Source organism: Trichosurus vulpecula, chromosome 1 (genome assembly GCF_011100635.1).
Source record: "Trichosurus vulpecula isolate mTriVul1 chromosome 1, mTriVul1.pri, whole genome shotgun sequence".
NCBI lineage: Eukaryota > Metazoa > Chordata > Mammalia > Diprotodontia > Phalangeridae > Trichosurus > Trichosurus vulpecula.
This window is the reverse complement of record NC_050573.1, coordinates 517,952,324-517,976,826: the sequence shown is the minus strand read 5'-3', so window position 1 is coordinate 517,976,826 and position 24,503 is coordinate 517,952,324. Positions and strand designations below refer to the sequence as shown.

The window sequence follows — 24,503 nt, the reverse complement described above, 5'->3', positions numbered from 1 at the left end:
TGATATCAATATAATTAATATATGATGCAGAAATATATAATATAATAATTATTATTAATAATTACAGTCATATTAAAAGGCTCACTGTTTTTCTAACATTATGCTTACTGTTACTATTTGTTTTATTTATATGTCTATATTTATATTTCAGTATATACGAACATCTTATGATACAAATTTGGAGCAGCTATTACATCTAATGTTGAAGGAATGGAAAATGGAACTGCCAAAGCTTGTGATCTCTGTTCATGGGGGCATTCAGAACTTTGTGATGCCCCGCAAACTGAAGCAGGTTTTCAGTCAAGGGCTAATGAAAGCCGCAGAGACAACAGGAGCATGGATAATAACTGAAGGCATTAACACAGGTAGGGCCCACTGGCCTTCATCTGCCCTCTTCATTTCCTCCTTCTCTCTTTGTCTGGTCCATTCTGGGCACGATGTCATCCACCTTTTGTAGAAATCCTAGAACATGTGGTGTTTGGTGAGGGGTTAAGTTACAAAGCTAAGTGACCTGAAAAATCAAACTGGGAAGTATATCTCATGCATTGTCTGGAAAATACTGGTAGCGCAAAAATGAAATAACTGGATGTTAATTTTTTTTTCTGTCATAGAAGCAAGGAAAAATAAAACACTATTCTTTCCTGAGTCTCCAATTATGGAAGGATTAAAAAAAAAAGAAATTTTTAGTTCATGCAGTCTCCCTTACAATTGTGTCAGCACATATTTTCGGCAATTCATTGATGCAGTCATGTCCACGTTTTGGGCAATTCATTCTAGTGAAATGTATTGCAATTTTATTGAATATATTGCATCTGATTTAAAAAAATATTATTTTAGCATTTTTTAAATCAAAATAGATCATTGCTGAGGATTCCTATGCCTCTCTACACTTTCACTTCTAACCTTCATAATCAATACTTATTTACTATATGATTTTACATTTCTGGCATCTCTTCCATGAGTCCTCCTCTCTATTCCCACAGCCAGCATCCTTGTACCAGCCTACATTGCTACCTACCTAGACTACTGCAGTACCCTTCTAATAGGTTTTCCACTGTCAAATCTTCCTTTTCTGCAATACCATTCTTCTTCTAAAACATCTTTATTGTCTCTCTGTTGATGCTCAAGTAAAGTTCAAATTTCTTGCCTGCCATTCAAAACTCTCCCCAATCTGTCAATATCCTGCCTTTCCAGGGTACTCTCAAATTAAAATTTTTACTTCCCTCTCTTTACTCTCCATTCTACCCAAATTAGATTACTTTTCTGTCCCCATCATGCCCTGGAATTTCCCACTCTTGTGTATTTGCTCATGCTGTTCCATATGGCCAGAGTGCCTTTCCATTCCCCCTTCATTGACTGAACCACCCGCAGTCTTAAAATTGAATTCAGTAGTATTAATTATATATGCTTTCTTCAAATGAAAATTTATTGATGTATATTTTAATCCTCTCATATTCTTCTGTGCACATGACAATGCTTTTTTTCCTTTTCTTTTTTTGTATTATTTTAGTTTTAGTATTTGTTTCTTTTTTCTTTTCTTATTTTGTATTTAATTTTAATTATTAAAATAATACAAATGAAAATAAATTAATAGTCACAAAAATGGAATTCAAATGCCGTCTGCCTCATGAAGGATTCCCTTCATGTCTCTTTGTTGTTAATAACCTTACTCCTTAGACTTTCTGTTGTACTTTTTTCTTCCTCTAATGCAATTATCATGAATTATTACGCATTATAGTTAACTATGTATATACCTTATTTTCCAAGTAGATTATAAGCTTCATGAGGGCAAAGTCCATGCCTCATATAACTCTGTATTTCCCCTAGTACTTAAGAGAAATGTTTATTAAACTGAACCAAGTTTACCTGACCCACTCACCTTTTTCTGACCTGCCTCTAAATTAACTATGCCACATGATCCTTGTCCTCTACCTCTCGTAATACTCTTTGTCTCCTATACTGATTTCCCTTGCTCTTGGCCTATTAAATGGGGGACGTTTTAAAATATTCCATTCTTAGTTCATTTCTCTTCTCTTCCTCTCTCTTTTCCTCTGATGATTTCATTTGCTCCTATAGTGAATATGTGTGTGTGTGTAGCTAGATAGATATAGACACCTATCTATATATCTTTATCTATCTATCTATCTGTCTGTCTGTCTGTCTATCTGTCTGTCTATCTCTGTCTCTCTATCTGCCTATCATCTATCTATCTATCTATCTATCTATCTATCTATCTAGATAGATATAGATAGATAGGTGTCTATATCTGTCTGTCTATCTATCTATCTATCCATCTATCTATCCTCTATCTTTCATTTCCATGCAGATGACTCCCAAATCCATGTATATAGACCAGATCTCTTTTTTGAGCTCCAGCCCCACATTTCCTATTGCCTGTAGCAAATAATAGTTTCTTAGCCAATTTTTTCATAATTCCAGCCACTTCCTCTTCTAATTTGTTCTGAATACATGGACAATACTGGTCAGTGAACATTTATTAAACACTTGTGCTACATGCTGGGAATACAAAGAAAGACAAAAACTCATCCTTACTGTAAGGAACTCACAGTCTAATGGGGAAAGTAACATACAGGCTACTATGTATGAACAAGATATATTTAGGATGAACTAGAAATAATCTCAGAAAGAAGGCACTGACATTAAAGGAAGATCAGGAAAGACTACTTATGAAAGGTGGGATTTTAGCTGGGACTTGAAGAAAGCCAGGGGAGCCAGGAGATGGAGATGAGGAGGGAGAGAATCCCAGGTATTGGGGAGTGACAATGCTGGAGTTGGGAGATGGAGTGCCTTGTGCCAGGAACAGCAAAGCCATGAGGCCTATGGAGGAGAGGTGCTTGATATTTTGCTTAAAACAAAGGTGACAGAAGGAAAAGGTTCATTTGTTCTGAGTTTACAAATACTACAAATGACAGCTTTAATCACGTAACTTTAACCTGTCAGTGGATCTACATTGCTTAGTTTAGAATTCTTTAGCTTATTATTCAAGGCCCTCTAACATTTGACTTCTATGGGGCTTTCCAATATTATCTTCCCCTCCTCCTCTAATAAATATTTTGTACCCGAAAGCTCCATGTACTTTGATATTTCTGACAGTTATTTATACTCTTCCATCTCTGTGTCTTTGCTTATGTTGCTCTGTTTGCATTTCCTCCTCTCTTCTCTGCCTATCAGTACTTTCCATTCTTTTTGATTTGATTCCCATTCTCCTTAATGAAGCTTTTCTTAATTACTACATTTGGAAATAGCCTCCTCTTTTGAATTATTGCTCATTTATTTGCATATTATTAGCATATGCTGCTTTGTATCATGTTGTAGTTCATTTTTTCAAGCATTTTGGAGTGTGTACAAGGCATTTAGAGACAGTGTGGTATAATGAGCAGAGAGTTGGCCTTGAATTGAGAAAGAGCTGCGTTCAAGTTCTCCCATTGACATATACTGGTAGTGTGACCTTGGGCAAAACATTTAACCTTCCAGTGCTCTAGGAAACTTCTCTATGACTATAAATTGCAGGGAAGGTGACTTGTTTTGGTGGAAGGAGTTTCCCCGTACTTATGCCAGTGAAGTTACAGGTCTTTAACGAATGCATAAGGCACTGTACTAGTCAATATGTCAAATTTAAAGATAAATAACACCTGCTTCAAGTCTGACATTACATCCCTGAAAGTCGTGGATTCTTAAAACATAAAACACGTCTACTTGTCCAAGACTAGTCAGTCTAGGGCTATGCTTCTCTTAGCAGTGAGATTGCTAGCACTGAGAGAATGAGTAAGGACTATAGAAAGGGATTCTGATACTGTTGAGGAAAATCATCAGTTTACTTTGAATCTAGCAATTTCTCAGGTATGATGAAGTATGTAACAGGGAAATGTGAGACGGTTGCCACTTTTAAGGAATTTGCAGCTTTGCTGAGAATCACTCAGCTATGACATTTGATACATATATGTTCACTACTGATATTACTTCATTGTCTGTGGAACCTTTTTAACAAAATATTACTGTTTATCTCTTTAAATAAATCTAATTTTGCTTGTGCTTCATCTGAGAAAAAAATAGTACCTGCTTCTTGCCCTCAAGGTGCTTACTTGTATTCTAATAAGACAGTTGAAACTTACAAAAAAACTTACTTACTAATACAAGGTAGATTATGTGCCACAAAAAAGCTGTAAATAAAATGCTGCTATATTTCAGAATAATATATTTCCTACTAGATTATCAAGTACTAGATGGTTTTGTTTCACAAATGTGTACCTAGCACAATGCCTTATAGGTGGCCAGTTCTCAATAAATGCCCTTTGGATGAATATATAGAAAAATTGCCAGAAGTCTGATGAAAAGGAAGTAGAAGATTAAGAAAAGGGGGAGGTTTTATCCTGTCATTTATGGGTGATTGAATGGTGCCTTTTCACATTTTCCTGGGGTATATTCTGTTCACATCTTTATAAGGAACAGAAAATTGTACTTGATTTCTAAGTCATTTTAAACTGGGTATTTTATTTCTACCAAAAAGATGGAGGAGAAGATGGAATTTGGGGAATAAAAGAAATAGATGAAATTGAGCAAGGCTTTGTCTGAGGTACATGCTTGAAGTTTTAAGATCTTGGCAATGATGAAGATAGTTTACTTTAGAGTGACTTTCAAAAAAGATCCCAAAGAGTAGAGCCAAGATGGAGGAGTAGGAGCAGAAACTCACCTGAACTCTCCCAAATTCTCCTCCAGACAGCTTTAAAATAATGGCTCAGATCTAGTTCTGAAATGCTGAACCAACAAAAGGTCGGATGAAATAATTTTCCATCCCAAGACAACTTAGGAGTTTGACAGGAAAGACCTGCCTCACCAGAGTGGTGGTGGGCCTGGAGCACAGTGCAGGCACACTACCACACCACCCGCAGGCCATGGATGTGTTACATGAGCAGCAGCAATAGCTTCAGGAGCTAGCAGCCCACAGATGGTAAAGGGATCAGAAAGAGATTACAGAAGATCCTCTGTGGATGCTGGGTTCAGGACTCTGTTGCATTGCCCGTACGCAGTTCCAGGCCACATTCCTAGAGTGAAGAGGAGCACTAGTGCTTGTGGCTGAAAGAAAACAGGGGTCCTGGTCACAGTTCGAGGGTAGAAAAGAGTGCTTGTGATCCCTTACAAGGCAATTAGGTTCTTGGTTTCAATTCCGAGGCAGAAAGGAGCATTAGTGATTGTGGTGGCAGGAGACTAGGGGACCTGGTCACACAGTCCCAGGACCAAGAGGAGTACTAGCACTTGTGGTTATAGGGGAACAATGTCCCTTCCTGAGTAAAGACCAGAATATAGGCCAGGAGAGCAGTGACCACACCCCTCCTTAGATCATACCACCCTGGAAGCATTAAAAATTTATAGATCCCAAGAACTAGCTCTGAAAACAGAAGCATGAAAAACCTGAAGCTTGGGACAGTGCCCCCTCCATGCCAGGAGTAGAGCCCAACTTTAACATGAAATTAAAAGTCAAGAAATAGGCTGGAAAAATGAGCAAAAAAAGAACCTGACCATAAGGAGTTACCATGGTGACAGGGAAGCTCAAGAAACAAATTTAGAAGAAGACAACAATGTCAGAACAGCTACAAGAAAAGCCTCAAAGAAAAATGTGAATTAAACATAAACTCAAAAAGAATTCCTGGAAGACCTCAAAAAAGATTTTAAAAATGAAGTAAGAAAGGCAGAGGAAAAATTGGGAAAAGAAATGAGAGGAATGCAAGAAAATTATGAAAAGAGTTGACTTCTTGGTAAAAGACACACACACACACACACACACACACACAAACCTGAAGAAAACAACAACTTTGCAAATCATAATTGGCCAAATGGTAAAAGAGGTACAAAAATCCACTTAAGAGAAGAACTCCATAAAAAGCAGACTTGGCCAAATGGAAAGAGGTACAAAAATTTACTGAAGAAAATAGCTCTGTAGGAAGAATTGGCCGAATGGAAGAAGAGGTACAAAGGTTCACTGAAGAAAATAATTCCTTCAAAATTAGAATTGGGCATATGGAAGTTAATGACTATATGAGACATCAAGAAAGAGTAAAACAAAATAAAAAATAGGAAAAAATTGAAATATTTCATTGGAAAAACAACTGTTCTAGAAAATAGATTGAGGAGAAATAATTTAAGCATTATTGTATTACCTGAAAGCCATGTTCATAAAAAAGAACCTAGACATCATGTTTCAAGAAATTATCAAGGAAAACTGCCTTGATATACTAGAACCAGAGGGTAAAATAAAAATTAAAAGGATCTACTGATCACCTCCTAAAAGCAATCCCAAAATGAAAACCCCTAGGAATATTATTCCAGAGCCCCTAGGACAAGGAGAAAATATTGGAAGTAATCAGCAAGAAAAAATTCAGATATTATGGAGCCATAGTCAGATACACAAAATTTAGTAGCTTTCACATTATAGGATTGGAGGGCTTGGAATATGATATTCTGAAAGGCAAAGGACCTAGGATTACAACCAAGAATAACTTATTCAGCAAAACTAGGTATAATCCATTGGAGAGAAAATGGATATTTAATTAAATAGAGAACTTTTAAGCATTCTGATGACAAAAACAGAGCTCAATAGAAAATTTGACTGTCAAATACAAGACTCAAGAAAGGCATAAAAGGGTAAACAGGAAAGAGAAATTATAAGTTATTCAGTAAGGTTAAACCATTAACAATCCTGTATTGGAAGATGTTAATTTTAATTCCTAAGAACTTTATCATTATTAGGGCAGTTAGAAAGAGTATCCATAGACAGAGGGCATGGGTGTGAGTTGACTATGATGGGATGACTTAAAAAAAAAATTAAGGGGTGAGAGATAGAGATGCACTGGGAGATGAGGAAGAGAGAGGAAGAATGACAGAAATTATCTCACATAAAAGAGGGAGAGCTCTGAGGTAAAAAAGTAGTATGTTTCCATACAACTTTTATTTGAAATGGGGGTTTGGGTGCAGAGGAATGAAGGGAAGTCCAGTGCCTGAAAAGAAGACATGGAAGGGCATACTTATAATGGTTTTCTGTTGAGAAAAGGAAGTGGTGTAGCAGATGGGTTCTAGATTTGAAATCAGAAAGACCTGGATTTGAATCTTCCCTCCAACAATTACTATGTGACATTGGTTAAGTCACTTAACCTCTCTGGGCCCCAGAGGGGCTGCATAATGAGGGGATCAAATTTGAGAATCCGTGAGGTCCCTTCCAGCTCCGAATCTGTAATCTCATGGTTCTAGTGGGGATATGACATGAAAGAGTTAAGGTAAGCAAAGGACAGAAGGAGAATATTGAGCGTGTGGATCAGGTGTCCAGTGAGGAAGGTGATACCAACACAAAGAAGGCTCTGAAGGAGGATTGGGATAAGGGGGAGAAACTTACTTCATGAGAGGAAGAGAACCTTGAAAGGGATGAGGGGAAGCACTGGATTAGATTTGAGCTCTTTGAGGGCAGTGACTGTCTTTTGTCTCTTTTTGTATCCCTGGTACTTAGCAGAGTCCCTGGCACATGGTAGGTGTTTAATAAATGTTGATTGATTGATTGGGAGAAATTGAAGGTGCTGGGGGCCACCTACTTGAAACATCTGCTTGCAAGGGGGAACAATGTATAGTCTCTCTTTCGTCTTCCTCTCTTCAAACCACTGTGTTCTACATTAAAGTCTAAAGGGGGTTTGGGAGGTAAAAGGACACAATGAGAATTAGCAGGACTTAATGTTTGACCTTTGAACTGAATATTTATAGGAGTCTCCAAGCATGTTGGGGACGCCCTCAAAGCACATTCCTCTCAGTGCCTCAGGAAAATCTGGACAGTTGGAATCCCTCCTTGGGGAATCATTGCGAACCAGAAGGATCTTATTGGGAAAGATGTGAGTAAAGTAAGCCTTTAAAAAAGTTAACTACTTTTTCTTGTTTTTAATGGTGATAGGATGAAGAAACCTATTTTTCTTCTCATAAGAGAAAAGCTTTCTTGCTAGTGAATTATTATGATTTTGATTATGAAGAGTAATTGTCAAATAGTTTTCTACTCTGACAAGACAGCAGTAATTGCGTTGTTAAGAAGAGCACCTTCTTGTAGATTGTTAGGATGTCACACTTCTAAAAATGTGTAATATTGGCTGTCCTAGTGAGTTCTTATGTCTGAGTGTTCCTTGAAGTATTTAATCCTATATAAAAGAAAATATTGACCTGAAAACAAATAATCACCAGGGTGGTTCTGATTGCTTCAGTTCTTTCAGATGATTAGTTTTTATCAAACTCTAGGTTTGGTAGTTGCTGAAGTAGTTTAGGTGAGAGTTGTATGCATAGTAGGTTCATAATAAATGTTGGTGTTTGGGACACATCAGCAGAAGGTTCAGCCATAGCTACTTATAAAGGATAGCATCATCATCACCACCACCATCATCACCATCATCATCATCATCATCATCATCATCATCGCCTTCTACTATTACTACTACTATGACTACTACTACCACCACCGCTACTGCCAATAACTGATATTTATATTGTGCCTTAAGATTTTCAAAGTCCTTTATATCTGTTAACTTATTGGAATCTCTGTCCTGAGATGTAGACACAGCAACCTTGTGAAGTGGATACTATAGATATATGATTGTCTCCATCTTGCAGATACGGAAACTGAGGCTTAGAATGGTAAAGTATCTTGCCCATGATAAGACAGCTAGTAAGCACTGGAGATAGGATTTGAACTGAGACCTTTCTGACTCCAGTTGTAGCACTCCATTCACTAAAGCAGAGAGGGAACTGAATGAGACATTATATAGTTCGGTCAATCAAAAACTATTTATTAAACACTTGAAAACAAATACAAACAGAAAGAAAGACAGTCCTTGACTAAAAAGAGAGAACATACCACATAGGTGGAAGCTGAACAGGGAAGGATGTCATGGTAGAGAAAATCCCTAGAATGAAGACATATTGGGACTGGGTGACCTTCTTAAACAGAAGTTCTGGGAGGAGAGGCCCAGTGGAGGCTATTTCTAGTGTATAAAAGGACTGGGAAGGATTGGAGTGACATGTACTGGGGAAAAGAATTTCTACATCTGAAAAAATCATGGATCCTTGTATAGAATTACTGAAGAAGATGATGCTTATGTTTTCTATAGGGTAAATTGCTATTTCATCTGTTTATGGCTATTCTTTTGATTTGGGATATTAATTGACTGGATACACCGGAATTGAAGTAGCAGAGTTATTTTCATTACTAGGAATCGCTGGGAGTTATGATTTCTTTAATGTAGGTAACTCCAAATCTATGAGCTCTATGACTTTAGTAGATAAGTTCTATAGAATAGCCCAAGGCACCTAGAGGTCAAGGGACTTGCCCCAGGGTCAAGTCAAAAGGCAGCAAGCACTAATTAAGCATTTACTATAGGTCAGGGGTCAAGCTAAGCACTGGGGGCAGAAAGAACTGCTGAGCTTGGATTCTAGAAGATATGTACCCGCCTCTGTTACTTAACTTTGTGATTCTGTGAGAATGTGAATTCCTGAAGTGTGGAGACTGTCTAACTTTTCTCTGTGTAGTACAGTGCTTTGCACACAGTATGTGCTTAATAAGTGCTCATTCCTTTAATCATTCAAAACCAAGATTTTCTGTCTTCTTGAGTCCAAGCCCAGCACTCCATCTGCTATACCATGATGCTTCTATTATTATAATTATCATCATTATTGTTGTTATTATTCTAGTGAAACAAGAAGCTTCAGGTAAAGGCACTCAGGTTTCCATATTTTGTATATGTTTTTCATTTTTTTTAACTGGACCTTGTCATTTTCCTGGTTAAAGGGATTCTTCCCATCTCCAAGTAATTTCTTCTGCCGTTGTGGATTGGTATCTTATCTTCAGTCGATGGTCTTAAAGAGTTGTGTATCCTCTTGCTTTGTGTATATCTGAGACCTTCCTATAGAGTTCGTTTGGTTTTGGAATTCATTGGGATTCATTCACTTTACAACTTTATGATTTTCACACTCAGGTTTGGACCTTTGTAATCATTCCGGATCGCTTTTTGTTCCCTTTAATCACTCAGGGGGTCCGCCTGTATCAGACTCTGGGCAATCCTCTTAGCAAGCTGACCACCCTCAACACCATGCACTCACATTTCATTCTGTCGGATGATGGTACCGTGGGGAAATATGGAAATGAGATGAAACTGAGAAGGAACCTAGAAAAACACCTGTCTTTGCAAAAAATACATTCCCGTAAGTATTGCTCGGCTGTTGGTCAACAACTATTTATTGAATAATTTATTCATACTATAGTATGAGCAAAGAAGGTGCCGTGGAGCTTATCGGATCATAGACGTAGAGTTGGGAAAAAACTTAGAGGCATCAAGTGTAATGCTCTCATTTTTCATATGAGGAAACAGGCTAAGAGAAATTAAACAACTTGCTCGTGTTTATGTAGCTAGTGTATGTCTGACATAGAATCTAGATTCAATCCTTCTTTACTTCCAGGCCAAGCAGTCTATCTACTATACCACCACCTGTCTGCAGTAAATAGGAAGAAAAGGGAACAAAACTAATATGCATTCGATCACAGTGAACAGAATGATATAGAATGTATTAGTGGGAATAATGAATTCCCCTTGAAGTGGTCACATTCAAATTTGCCCTGAGTATTTCCATTGGATTGGCAACAGTTGTCATAATTTGCATATTGTGACAATACATATTTACAAGTTGGGACCTAGCTAAATGCTTAATTATGTGGTATAAAAGTTTATAAAAGTCTATAAAAGTTTATAAAAGTCTATAAAAGTTTATAAAAGTCTATAAAAGTTTAGATAGATAGGGACGTGATGGGATATATAAGTTCTTGATAGTAAAGTAGTGAAGGCATCTGGGAGCCACTGAAGATTTTTGAGTAGGGGAGCAGAATGATCAAAATAGTGTTTTAGGAAGAATAGTCAAAGATGTAGGGGAATTGAAAAAGAGCTTGGAGTCTAGGAGATCAGTTAAGAAGCTACTGTAACAATCTAGCAGGGAAATAATAGGTCTTAATCAAGGTGGTGGCAGGGGAAGTGAAGCTTTTAAATTTAGGGGAGGAGCTTCGTCCTTTTTTCCTCCATAGCCCATGAAACACGAAGCTAGGTGGCACAATGGTATGAGTTCAAATAGGACTTCAGATGTTAGATGTGTGGCTTTGGGTGAGTCACTTAACCTCTGTCTCAGTTTCCTCATCTGTAAAATGGAGATAATAATGGTATCTAACTCTAAGGGTTGAGAGGATTAAAAAAAAAAAGAAAATAGTTGTAAAGTTCTTTGCAAACCTTAATGCCCTACGTAAATACTAGTTGTTATTTATAGTTATGTTATTATGGATATAAAAGAGATCTCACTGGAGAAATACTAGAGTTACTAATATAATCGTTACCAAGAAGTAATCCTGGAAAGAAGACCTTATGTTCTTCTAGACTAATGGCATATGCTTGAAATCTCTTTAATTTTAGTTTTTGATTCTTCTTAAAAACAGAATTTAGGGCAACGTATTATACTGGATATAGAAAAGGAAGACCTAGGTTCAGGTCCTGCTTCTGACACACAAAGGTTGTATCACCCTGGGGAAGTCAGCGCACATCTCCAGGGCCTAGGCAACTCTCTAACGCTCTAAGTTGTGAAACAGTTTCTGTTTGATATTGGTTGAAAGGGTTTCCATGTGGGTAGTGGACTTCACCAATGAAATCACAGGTCACAAAGAGCAGAACAAACCAGCCCCCACCTCCCATGACCTTAGAAAAGTAATGAGTAAACCGCATCAATACCATAGGATGGATGAAGGAGCTGAGGGGTAGGCTTCGATTACAGAAGGGAGATGAAAGTTCCTGGAATGGCTGGGGTGGTGGGGATGAAAGGGAAGAGAGGAACCCACTAGGGGAAAAATGGTACAAAACTGTGGTTCTTAAGATAAATGTAATCTACTTAGACATTTTGACGGAGGCTTACCTGTTGGAATACGCAAGGTTCCCCATAGCTGTTGTTGCCTGTTTCCCCGCATCACCCTATACTCAGCTAGGTGGCACAGCAGATAGAGTGCCAGGCCTAGAGGCAAAAAAACTTATCTTCCTGACTTTAAATTTGGCCTTAGACATGTACTAGCTGTTTGCCTCAGTTTCCTCATCTGTAAAATGAGCTGGAGAAGGAAATGACAAACCCCTCCGGTATCTTTGCCAAGAAAACACCAAAAGGGGTCACAAAGAGTTGAACACAATTGAACAAAAACAACAAAATGTGTGTAAACAAAATATGTGTACATGTTGTGACCTACTCCATGCCCTGTCCCCAACCTCTTTCAGGGCAGGGAAGTCCATTTGAAACTCCTTAGGCATAATGCAATACCTGACATACAGAAGGTCCTTAATAAATTGCTTACTTGTATATGTTTTTTATGAACAAATAAATTGAACTATGCATGCTAAAAAAAATAAATTACTTACTTGTTGGTTGATTTTTTTGGCTGAACTCTGCAGTGGGCTTTCAACAATTCTTCCAGGCTCATTGGTATAATTCTCTAATTTCCTGTGAAGTTCCCTTGGATTTATATGTCCTGTATAGCCACAGACAGAGATGTTTCCTTCAAGGACTTTAAAACTTCCAAGATTTCATTTTGGAAATCAATTAATTTTAGTTTTTGATTTCTAGTAAAAACAAAATTTAGGGCAGTGTGATATAGTGGATGTAGCACAAGAAGACCTAGGTTCAGGGTCATCTTCAGGGTGCTGTTCTTTTCTTTAATGATGGGGTTGATCCAACCGTACTTTAAAAATTAGTGGTTGCAAGGACGTTGTTTTTAAAAAGCATGGCATAAGCATTACTCAGAACACAGAGCTGGTCTCCTTACTAAGGGACAAGGCACGCTGCGCAAAGGTACTATCATATTGTTTTCTTTTGTTCTAAAGTGGACAGAATGGGAATGCTATACCAACCATTCATTCATCCATTAGTGATAGGATGACACCTTATTTCTTTGTGTTGCTCCCTCCATTGCTTTTCAATCAGGCAAATAAGAATTCTTGATCGTGGCTGGGATTTGAGGAAAGAAACTGAATAGACCACTTTGTACTGAGACCTAATACAATTAATGAAATTGCTAAAAAAAAAATTCAAATGGCTGTAGAAGTCACTAGGTTCAACTGTTTGGAACACAGCCAATATAGCTTAGTTTCTTTTCCAAAACTGTGTGCTGACGGTTTTGAGTTTGAAGGCATGGATTATAGTCGTTAAGAAAAAAACAAAACAAAATACCAGCCTTTCTACAATCTAAGTCTCCCCAAAGAGGAATGGCTTCTCTCTTGTGTCTTTACTAGTGTTACAGGAGACATTTATTTTGATAGTCTCATACTGTATGTGTGATCACTCCAGCGACGCATGAGTTCACTTTACCATGACCCTTCAGAAATCAATCCCTTAAAAAAAAATGCCTATGATGGATGCAAACTAATGTCCACAGTATTGGCAGGACACCTAGGAAACAAAAATAAATGTTTTTCTCTTTAGAGGGATTTGAGTTTTTTCTGCCACATAAAAATTCGAATAGCAGTGTTCTCAGGCTTTTTAATAACATAATACATTTATGAGATGATTTGTCCCTTTTTGGGGAGAATGATGTTAAAAATCATAGTTACAGTAACAAATAGTTTCATGTCTTTATTAATATGATAATAGTTATAGTAAAAGTATCTGGTTCCTATTTTGAAATAAAAAGCACCATAGTGATAGAATTTTGAAAATATAGAAAATGTTCTGTTGGTGATACAACAGTATGGAAATAGCTAATAGAACATACAAGTAATTCTACTGTATTGTCTATAATATCCCAAGGTCTTAGGGAGTTCCTAGTAGGTCACAAAGGAGTTAAAGCTTCAGATCATACATGATGGTGTTTTGGCAGTGTCTGTCTGGATTTAATTGTTCTGAATATTTAAATCATCCATTATGTCAGCATATAAAATAAACCTGAATCGTTTGAAAAGTCCAATTCACTTCAACATCTGAATGATGTTGCAATTTTCATTTATTCATTCATTAATTCAACAAGCATTTTTGAAGTGTTTACTGTGTGCCAGGCACTGTTCCAGGTGCTGAGGCTACAATGATTACAGTGAAACAGTCCCTGATACCAAATTGGGGAAATCTCATTCATTTTGAAGGAGGAGAATGAAAGGGAGGAGTGCAAAGAAAAGACTCAATGGTATGATTTTTTAAAAATTGTAGTTTGCCATTTTTAATTAATGCTGAGCATATTTAATAAAAGTGGACATCAAATTAACACGTATAAATTAAAAAAATAGAATTAAATTCACAAAGGCCCATATTACATAACAATATATCATAATCATAAAAATCCTTTAACTTATTAGAATCTCTGGATACAAGGGTCAAAGGCATATGAAAAAAAATCATTACTTTTTGACTTCTTGGTTCAAAAAAAACTACTGATTTTAGGGGAAAAAAAGTATTTAAATTTTTAAGTGCGCTCAGTGTTTTCTGTAGTTTCGTCGAAACTGTTTATGACTTGATAGATTAATCCTAGAGAGTTGCCTGAGAAACAGAGTATTTAAGTGGTTTGCCTATGGTCACACAGCTAGTGAATTTCAAATTGGGATTTGAACTCAAGTCTTTCTGACTCTCAGTCTAGTACTCCATCCACTCTACCATTCTGCCCCTACAAACTTTTAATCAAGACCCTAAAAAAGCGGAGGAAGAAAAATTTTCAAACCCATCATTCACTGTCAGTGAATGACAGCTATGTCTTTGTTACCAAAAATGTAGAAATAACACAATTTTTTGAGATTTTGTAATATCAGGAAATAACAAATTCTTTACCAGTGCTGCTCTTTTAAAACAGTAAATAGAAGTGAATTGTAATCCTTAAAAAGTAGTAACCAGACCTTTAAATTCTTGGACCCTATAGAAATCAATACAGTATACAAAATAGAATTTGAATATATTTTTCAATTTCCTTTTTTTCCTTTTTATTTTTGTTTAGCTTTTTAGAAGATGTATTTCACTCTGAGGACTCTGATATATATCGTTTTAACTTCAAAGTCATCTTGTTTGATCTTGCAATACCATGTACACACAATGTGATGAATAGGTGGAAAACAGATTGGCTGGCTAACAGTCCTGTCTTTTAGGAAACAAATTCTGTCTTTTGGTTGAGAACTGTACCTTGCTTGGGTAACAGTTTGGTTTTCTGTGTTCTGAAACAGGAATGGGCCAAGGTGTACCAGTGGTGGGTCTGGTGGTGGAAGGAGGCCCTAATGTGATCCTTATGGTGTGGGAGTTTGTCAGAGAAAGCTCCCCAGTTCCCGTGGTGGTCTGTGAGGGCACAGGGAGAGCTGCTGATCTCTTGGCCTTCACTTACAAACACACAGCTGATGAAGGGTGAGTTTGATGTCTGCTCATTTGCCAGGGTTATTAAGCAACTGAATGAATTGGGCAGGATAGACATTTATATAGACTTTAGGATAAAATAAAGCATGGGATGATAGAACTGGCAGAGGTCTTAGGGGTCAGCTAGTTTAAGCCCTCCTTTTACAGATGAAGAAACTTAGGTGGCAGAGTATCTCCTAGATCAGGAAGATGGGAATATTGACACTAAAGTTTTCATTCTGAGGTTTTTTGTGTTTTAGTTGGTGCCAGAATGGCCTTTGAAGGCTTAAAGAGGTAGGATTTAGGATGTGGGAGTTCATAAAAATAACTCCACAAAAAGAAGAAATTGGTTTTCCCCTCTTTCCTAAACTCAGATGTTGAGAATTATAGGCTGCATTTATCCATAGTGGCTAAATGGAGTATTTATCTTTTCCCATTTCCCATTTCTCTTTTCAAACAAATAGGGAGCCTTGATTTGCCCACCATTAAATTTAGTGAGGTATTCTGCCAATGCTAGAAGTGTAGAAAGTTTACTGTTCTTTTAAAACCAGGGTCCAGGGAAACAAAGCCAGAGCTCCAGATCTGAAATGAAAAGTATCAACTCCTTACCTTGTCCAGTGCTCCTAGAGAATTTTTTAATGATACTTACTCCCAAGATCTGGGTACCCTGTGCCCATTTTGAACTTGTATCACACTTACTTCAACCGTTGGATTCATTTTGTCCCTGGCATACTCAGAGTCTCAGAATAGGTACTAGCAGTGCTATTCTTAGTTATATTTCTTCTGTTTCTGATTATTTCCTTCTTGGTACTGTGTCAAATTATATCCATTTGTCTTTCTCCCAGGGAACTCCGCCCTTTGGTGAAGGAAGAGATCATTCATATGATTCAAAACACTTTCAATTTTAGTCTTAAAGAGTCCAATCACCTTTTAAAAATTCTGATGGAGTGTATGAAACATAGGGAGTCTGTGAGTATGGTTAATCAACCTGTTTTCTTTTTCTTTTTTAAAGCCGGAAACACTTGACTTTAATAAGTGTGTATCTTTTTTTATCCCCCCCCCAACTTTCAGTTTTCAGTTTTTAAAATTATAGTTACTTAATTTATACAGTTTGACTCTCAGTCCTTCCCTGTCCTCCTTATACTGCTGGCTTCAAATCCAGCTGATTATAAATCATTTAGGTAAATGTGAATTCAGTCATTCCATTCAATTTGACATTAATTAAGCATCCATTATGTGCATGGCACTGTTAGATGCTGGGGGTGCAAAAAACAATAAGAGGAGCTCTTACCCTCAAAGTGCTTATTTTCTGTTGTTGGGACAGAACTTGTACTCACATAAGGAAATAAAAGATAATTTAGGAGGCTAACACGTGACTTAACTTGGCTACATCAGCCATACATTATATTCATTTAAAATTTTATTTAAAGTTTTACAGGTATCTTTTGTTTTCATATTACCTTCATTTATATCTTTTCCCCAAGAGCACATCCTTTGTAATTAAAAATAAAAAGAGAGGGAAAAAGTTAAGCAAATCCAACCGGCATATTAACTGAGTATGAGTCTATGCAAAGTTCCACATCCTTAGTCCTCCACCTATGCAAAGAAGAGAGGAATGCAGACATGCATTTTAATACCAAGATCTGTTATGAGAGCCAAGAGGAGAGCAATTTCAAGACAGCATCCTAGAGAACATCAAGACAGTACTATATGCTTTTGCTTCATCTGTGGTGTGGTAGTGGGGGTAGTGGGGCAGATTTCAGATAGGAGCAATAATACAGCCTAATAGTCAGTAACTACTCATTAAGTATGTACTGAGTGCCAGGCACTGTGCTGAATGTTGGAGATACAAAGAAAGGCAAAAAACCAGTTCCTATCCTCTAATACTTGGCCTAATGAGAGCCTGAGATAGGTAGATCTTGAAATCCCTTAATTATTCACATTTCATTTTTATCCAGCAGTTTTAATACATCAATCATGAAGCTTTTACTTGAGATCCTAAGAAGAAAAATTTATTAGACAATTTTCCAGGGTGGAAATGATCTCTATGATAAGGCTTTCCCCCATGCCTACACAATGTGCATATTTTCCAGCTGGAAAATCTGAAATATTAGATGTATTTAATACTTGGATTTGATAATAAGATCCTGAATATTTGAGAGTTAACTGTGTTCATGCATATCTGAAATTCATCAGATGCATGGAATCAGTATAATTATGATTAGAGAATCCTTAGAGTTATTCTAGGCCAATATTCATTTTACAGATGAGGAAACAGGCTCAAAGGATTTAAGTTGCTATTTTTAAATTAAAATTTCTTTTCAGTGAAAATCTACCTTTTTCTTCCTCCCACACCCTCACTAAGAAAGCAAGAAAAACAAAACTCCTGTTATAAACTCATATCATCCAGCGAAACACAATTCTCCCATTGGCCATGTCCAAAAAGGAACATGTCTCAGTTTGTACCTGAAGCCATCACTTCTGTACATATGGATAGCATGTTTCATTATCAGTCCTCTGAGACTGAGGTTGGTCATTATGTTAGTAAGAGTTCTAAAGTCTGTTTCAAAGTTGATTGTCTGTGTAATTTTCTGCTCATTTCACTCTGCCTCCATTCTTACAAGTCTTTCCAACTTTCTCATTACATTCCTATACCATAACTTCAGTCATTCCTCATTTGATGGGCAAAGCTTCAGTTTCCAATTTTTTGCTATTGGAAAAAAAAACTGCTTTAAATATTTTGGTATATTTGGATTTTCCCTCCTCTTTCTTTGATCTCTTTTTGGTATATAGACCTGGTAGTGGTATTGCTGTGTCAAAAGGTATGCACAGTTTAATAGCTTTTGGGGCATAGTTGCAAATTGCTTTCCAGAATGGCTGGGCCAGTTCACAGCTACACCAGCAGGGCATTAATGTACCTATTTTCCCACAGTCCCTCTAGCATTTGTCATTTTCTTTTTTGTTCAACTTTGCCGATTTGATGAATGTGAGGTAGAATACTGCTAAGTGACTGTGTTAGGGACAGTTAGTTTGTGACAGGTATAGTTAATTAGAGAACCGAGACTGAAATCAGATCTCTTGACTGTCAATTCAGGGCTTTTCCCCTACTGCCGTAGTCAGTAGATGTTTCATCTAGAAAATCTGCAAATATTAGATGTATTCTTTCAAAATGAGAAAACTCTTAAAAAGTTTTATTTATTTTTACAAGCACTTACTTATCATCTCTACTTTCCACTTTCCCCCCTTAAACAATAAAAAAAGAAAAAGTAAACCCTTTTAACAAATATGCATAGTCCAGTAAAATAAATTCCCATATTGGCCTTGAGAGGTCTTATCTCTTCTATTGACTCATCTTTATCTTTCCCATCAGTTTCAGTAATGATAATGGCTCATATTCCTGTAGCATAAGTTTATAAGGCAACAATCCCGTGAAGTGGTCAGGTAGTGAAAAGTATTATTCCCATTTTGGAAATGTTGAAACTGAAGCACAGAGGCTTAGGTTACTAGCTTCGGATCATGAAGTTGTGTTGGAGCTAGGGTTCAAAGCCAGCTCTATTTTGACTTTAAAGCCCAGAGCTATTTCTATTATACCATACTGCTGTTTCCAGGAGACATTAATGGTATTCCAGGAAACAGATGTATCTGATGCCACAAAGATTTTCTGTCTGTCCCCTACTTAGTACCTGTCTTAGGTATTTTAAGGGGAGTGGATATTTGAAATAACTACTTTTTTTTAGATCACGTTAATAGAATGATCTAATCTGTTGTCCAACTGAAATTATAATTGTTTATTTCTGAACTTTGAGATACTGTCTTAAGAAATCTCTAATTAAAATTTTCCCCATGATACATTCAGATCTTTAGTTTTTACCTAAATGGCCATGACTTTCTGTTACCTGCTTAAGATATTTTCAGGGATAGAAAACTTTTAATCCTAGCTTTGTCTTTAACTTTACTGAGAAGATGACTGATGCTTTATTGGTGGCCTAAAAGAGAAATTTGCCTTTCATATTTCTCCTAAATGTATGTTATTCTGGTTTTTCTTTTTAAAACTTGATCCAGATCACCATATTTGATGCTGATTCAGAGGAGCAACAAGACCTTGATTTAGCAATCTTGACAGCCCTGCTTAAAGGTAAGGGGGTCTGAACAGGTTTTAAACCTGTTTGCTAGAGATTTTTTTTCCAGGGATGGATAACTTCTTTTCACTTTCTCTTTCCACCAGGGCAAAATAGGGAGTTTTTTGAGTTTAACACATTCTCTTTCTTTCTTCCCAGGTACAAATTTGTCAGCCTCAGAACAATTAAACCTAGCAATGGCCTGGAACAGGATGGATATTGCTAAGAAGCAGATTCTAGTGTATGGACAACATTGGAAGGTGTGGTGAAAGTATTTCATTTGTGCGTCAGTTTGGGCCCTGATAAGAGAGCCTCTGTTATGTCTGTTGTTGAAGTATCTAGATTCCCTCTTTGGTCTTCCTTGTCCTCTTCCTCACCTGAGTGGTAGGAAGGGGCTCTAAGGAGCTCTGCCAATTTGGTTGGAAAGGGCTGGCTTGGAGGGGGAGGAGGAAGGGGGCACAGGGTGTGGGAGAGAGGACCGATGGACTGCACTTAGATAAATGATGTCTGCTCCAGAAGACTGTGGTTGTAATGTGTCTTTCTGTAAGGGTCACCACTTTTTCATAGATACATTCCTGGGTTTGAGACACATGGAGTCCCAGTAAGGTCTGATCTAACACTGCTCCAGGGACCTATTTCATTGTTGGGGTTTGGGTATTATCAGCGAAATGGTTTTAGGAAGCATTTTGGCATTCCTTGACCCATGTGTATGGATGTGAATTTGGAGTCAATGGAGTTGGATTCAGATTTTGACTCAGACACTCCTTGTGGTGACTTTGGCAAGTTTTTTAACTACTTTGGGCCTCCATTTCCTCATCTTTAAAAATCTAAGTCTTCTTTACAAGGTGACCTCGAAGGTACCTTCCAGCTTTAAATCTATGATCCTTTTTTGTCTGATTAGGTCAGACAGAAGAGTTCATCAGTACCTAAGTCATTCTGTGGTGATGTTAGGGAAGCACGTAGAGAATCTTTAGTGTCTATAGTCGTTAAGTATCAGATAATAAATGGTTTGGGTGGTTCTGAGGATCAGGGTAGCTTAATGAATAGAGAACTGACCTCAGAGCCAGCAAGATCTTGGTTCAAATCTTACTTCCAGCACTTACTGGCTGGATGACCCTGGCAAGCATCTCTGGCAACTCTTTTCAACTATGAGTTGCAGACAAAATGCCATTTTGATTGGTAGAAGAAGTTACTAATTAACAGCATATACCTATGAAATTATAAGTCTGGGAAAAAATAATACTATGGATTATAGGATCACCTAAAAGGAAAGTGGATATTTAAAAAACATATTTCCTTCAGGTAATATGACACTCCTGCGCCACTCAGTTGGCTTTTATCCTTTAGGTTTTGTATTGATTTCCTGTTTGGAAACTTCTACATTAAAAGTTTCATTCAGTTATGTTTAATTAACATTTATTCTTCACATCTTCAGGTCTTTACATTCTCTTTCCTTTCTTTGTCCATTTCCATGGGAATAGAGTTTCTGGGAGGTATGAGGAAGACAAAATAAATGGAATAGATAGTCATCAAATGAGATAGTATTTGTGAAGTGCTTAGCATAGTCCCTGGAACTCAGTAGGCACTATATAAATGCTTGTTCCCTTGTCCTCCTTCGTCTTGCCCCATCCGAAAAGTGTTTTGAAAACCAACAAGAAAAAAAAAAGAAAGCAAGAAACTTTAAGAGCTGATGTGTATATGATTAGCCTACAAACAATTCCTGCCTCTCCCTCTCCCTAATCATTAAAGCAAAGGAAAGTGAATGCATGTATTCTCCTTCTGCTCTCACTTCAGGCTGGCCCTTCCTGACTTCTTTTCTCCTTTAAGGCTACCCTTAATGATTTTGAATGACTCTGTTTATTTCATGGAAATTATTCTAGCGAAGAAGGGAGCAATTTAGATTTTCTTGGACAGCTTTTTATTTTCTTTTAAAAGAATTATTTAGTATTTTTCCCCAATTACATGTAAAAACAACTTTCAACATTTGTTTTTAAAATTTTGAGTTCCAAATTCTCTCCCTCCCTCCCCAACATCCCTCATTGAGAAGGCAAGAAATTTGGTATAGGTTATTTATGTGTAGTTGGACAGCTTTTTAAAGAGAGATAACCATTCATATATTTCATTTCCCCCAAGCCCTTCTAAACTCTGAGAACACAGCAACACCATTGTTAATTACTATTTTGATGTTTATGACCAACTAGTTTTAGACATGGTTAATGTATGATACAGAAGCGTCTGTGTATATTGTATATATGCTTAAATGGTACAGTGGAATTCTTTGTATTATTGTTTAAAGTTTAAAAAAAATAAGGTGTATTTATAGTCACAGGACTTCTGTAAAGTGAAAAGAGTGTTGGATTAAGAGTCATGAGACTTTGATTCTTATCTTGTCTCAGCTGCCAATAAGCTCCTAAAATGCAGGTCTGACCATTTTTCTGCCCTCCTAGTAATAACGGTCAGGAGCTAACTTCCTAATTACCTTCAGGATCAAATATAAATTCCTTTTTTGGCTTTTAAGGCTCTATACAACTTAGTCCCATCCAACCTTTTGAGTTTGATTACACAGACCAAGCACGCTATAGTCAAGACATAGTGTTCTCTTTGCCCATTCCTCTCACGTGACACCTGTCTCCCATTTTTTTGCCTTTGAATTGGCTGTCTCCCACATCTGGAATGCTCTCTTTCTGCTCTCCCTCCTTTCTTCCATGTCTTAGAGTCCCTCTTTTTCTCATAGTTCACTTTAAGGACCATATTCTGCATAAGGACTTTTTCAGATCCCTCCATCTGCTCATGCCTTTCTCTTGCCGTATCTTGAATGTATTTTGTACATGTGTATGCATATATGTATATATATGCATATATATATTTATATGTCAGGAATTCTTAGCCTTTCTTGCATAACAGACTCTTTGGCCAGTCTGGTGAAGCCTATGAATGCCCTTCTCAGAATAATGATTGTTTTGTTGCCTATGTTCATAATTGAAGGAAAGGCCACATTTTAGTTAGAAGTGAGTGAAAATAATACGTAATTTTTTTCCTCATCCAAATTCATAGACTCCCCTTGAAGTCTGCCCAGGTTTAGAACACTTGCCATAAGTGTATGTTATCTCCCTCATTAATAATAGTAACAGTAGCTAGCACTTCTAAAGTGCTTCAAGGTTAGCGAAGCATTTGCATATGTTAACTCATTTGAATGGAAGCTCTTTGAGTGTAGGGATGATTTTACTTTTGGCTTTGTTTTCCTATGGCCCACTCCAGCACCTGGCACAAAGCAGGTGCTTAATAAATGCTTGTTCATTGATATATAACCTGGAGGCAAGTTAAGTTATTTAGCATACATGCACTTCAGTTTCTTTTTTCTGCAAAATGAGAGAATTTGGCTAGAGGTTCTCCAAGGCCCATTCCAACTCTGACGTTCTTAGGATTTAGAGTGTGATTTTTTTCTACTTTTAAATGATGATAGAAATTCATAGTGGTTATATCTTTTATAAATTTTTATTAGTCATGCCTATTATTGATGGGTTACCAAGTTCCCTAGTTATGCAAACAGAATCTTCTGACACTCCTTGATGTCTCAAAAAAAATGACATGATGTTACTGTTGGGCCTCTTTTTCCTTCCAATAGGGATACCATATTACCATTGGTCCTCCTTACCTCCCTTTCCTCTGAGGGAAAGACTAATGTCAATGTCATAGCATTTACATGTATTTTTTGAGTTACTAGGGTGTGCAGTACTCTGTGAGCTTCATACTTGTGTTCTTATGCCTTGTCTCTTGGTCAGGAATATAGCCTTATTCTCCACCCCCCAATTCCCAAGTCATTGTTTTCATGGGAAAATAGGATCTACTTTATGACCTGTGTTTAGGAACATATTATGTAAAAAACAGAAGTTTCCTGAATTTACTTTATCTCTCCATTACAAAGTGCCTTTAATACAAAAACTGAATAATCTTGTTCTTTGTATTACCCACACTGCCCAACAAGCCTGACTTGTATATAATAGGCTTTTTTTAAAAAAAATCAAATTTTATTTTTTTCTAATTATCATTTATTTTTTTTCTCCCACCATTTCTCCTCACTGAAAAAAGAATAACAAAAACTCTTATAAGAAATGAGCATAGTCAAACCAAAAAAAAATCACTATATTGGCCATATCAAGAAATGAGTGTTTTATTCTGTATCCCCTCTTTGTCAGCGCATGGGTAACATTTTTCATCTTTGGTCTTCTGAAATCATGATTGAGTATTACATTGATCAAAGTTCTTAATTGCACTTGGTAGACTCTTAACAGATATTTACTGATGCTTAATAAGGTCACCATATTGATTTTCCCCTTCCACAAGTCCTATGGCAATGCTTCATTGGGCTATGGAAATGAGCCTGGGTTCTTAAAGCAGTGCCCAGTCTCAGTCAAGCCCTTTCAAGTTGGAAAATCTTTGAGTTATGGGCACGGTGGTAGATTGTATCTGCTCTCTGGACACCAGCCTTATTAAATAAGGAGAAGCTCATTATTAAAAGCTCGATGTTTTTAAATTAAAAAAAATTGGCTACACCAACCTACGAAATACTTAAAATGCAAAAGTCTCCTCTGTCCTACATGGTTCCCTTTAGCTTCTGAGTGACAATGATTGAGGGTTGGCAAAGGAGGGCAGAGGTAACTAAAGATCACACAGGTCTTAGACCATTTGCAAACATTAATTTAACTGTATATAGTATTCTTATTGGGAGTTCTTCACCAGTGACCAGTTGATACCTTACTGGAAAAGTGAACCACAGCCACATAGATAATTTTTTACTATAAATGAAACTAGAATTTATCAAGAAGTTACAGGTCAATAGAAAGGTGGATGGCATATTTTTCTTAGGCAGGCAAATTAAAGAGTTGAAAGAGCTGGTTTCAAAGGGAACACTGGTCCCCTTATTTTGCATTGCTCACGATGAATCTAAGCCAATGTACCACAGTCATGATAATT

The 24,503-nt window shown here is 37.0% G+C and overlaps 1 protein-coding gene across 1 annotated transcript in view; it reads left to right on the top strand.

Annotated features, from left to right (window-relative positions):
• Window positions 1-24,503, top strand: part of TRPM6 (transient receptor potential cation channel subfamily M member 6) — a 167,083-nt gene that overhangs the window by 37,494 nt on the left and 105,086 nt on the right. Inside the window, exons 6-12 of the mRNA XM_036748486.1 lie at window positions 152-365; window positions 7,765-7,889; window positions 10,068-10,239; window positions 15,249-15,423; window positions 16,257-16,380; window positions 19,474-19,546; window positions 19,689-19,789. Of these exons, the coding sequence (XP_036604381.1) occupies window positions 152-365; window positions 7,765-7,889; window positions 10,068-10,239; window positions 15,249-15,423; window positions 16,257-16,380; window positions 19,474-19,546; window positions 19,689-19,789 (984 nt within the window). The remainder of the gene's footprint in view (window positions 1-151; window positions 366-7,764; window positions 7,890-10,067; window positions 10,240-15,248; window positions 15,424-16,256; window positions 16,381-19,473; window positions 19,547-19,688; window positions 19,790-24,503) is intronic.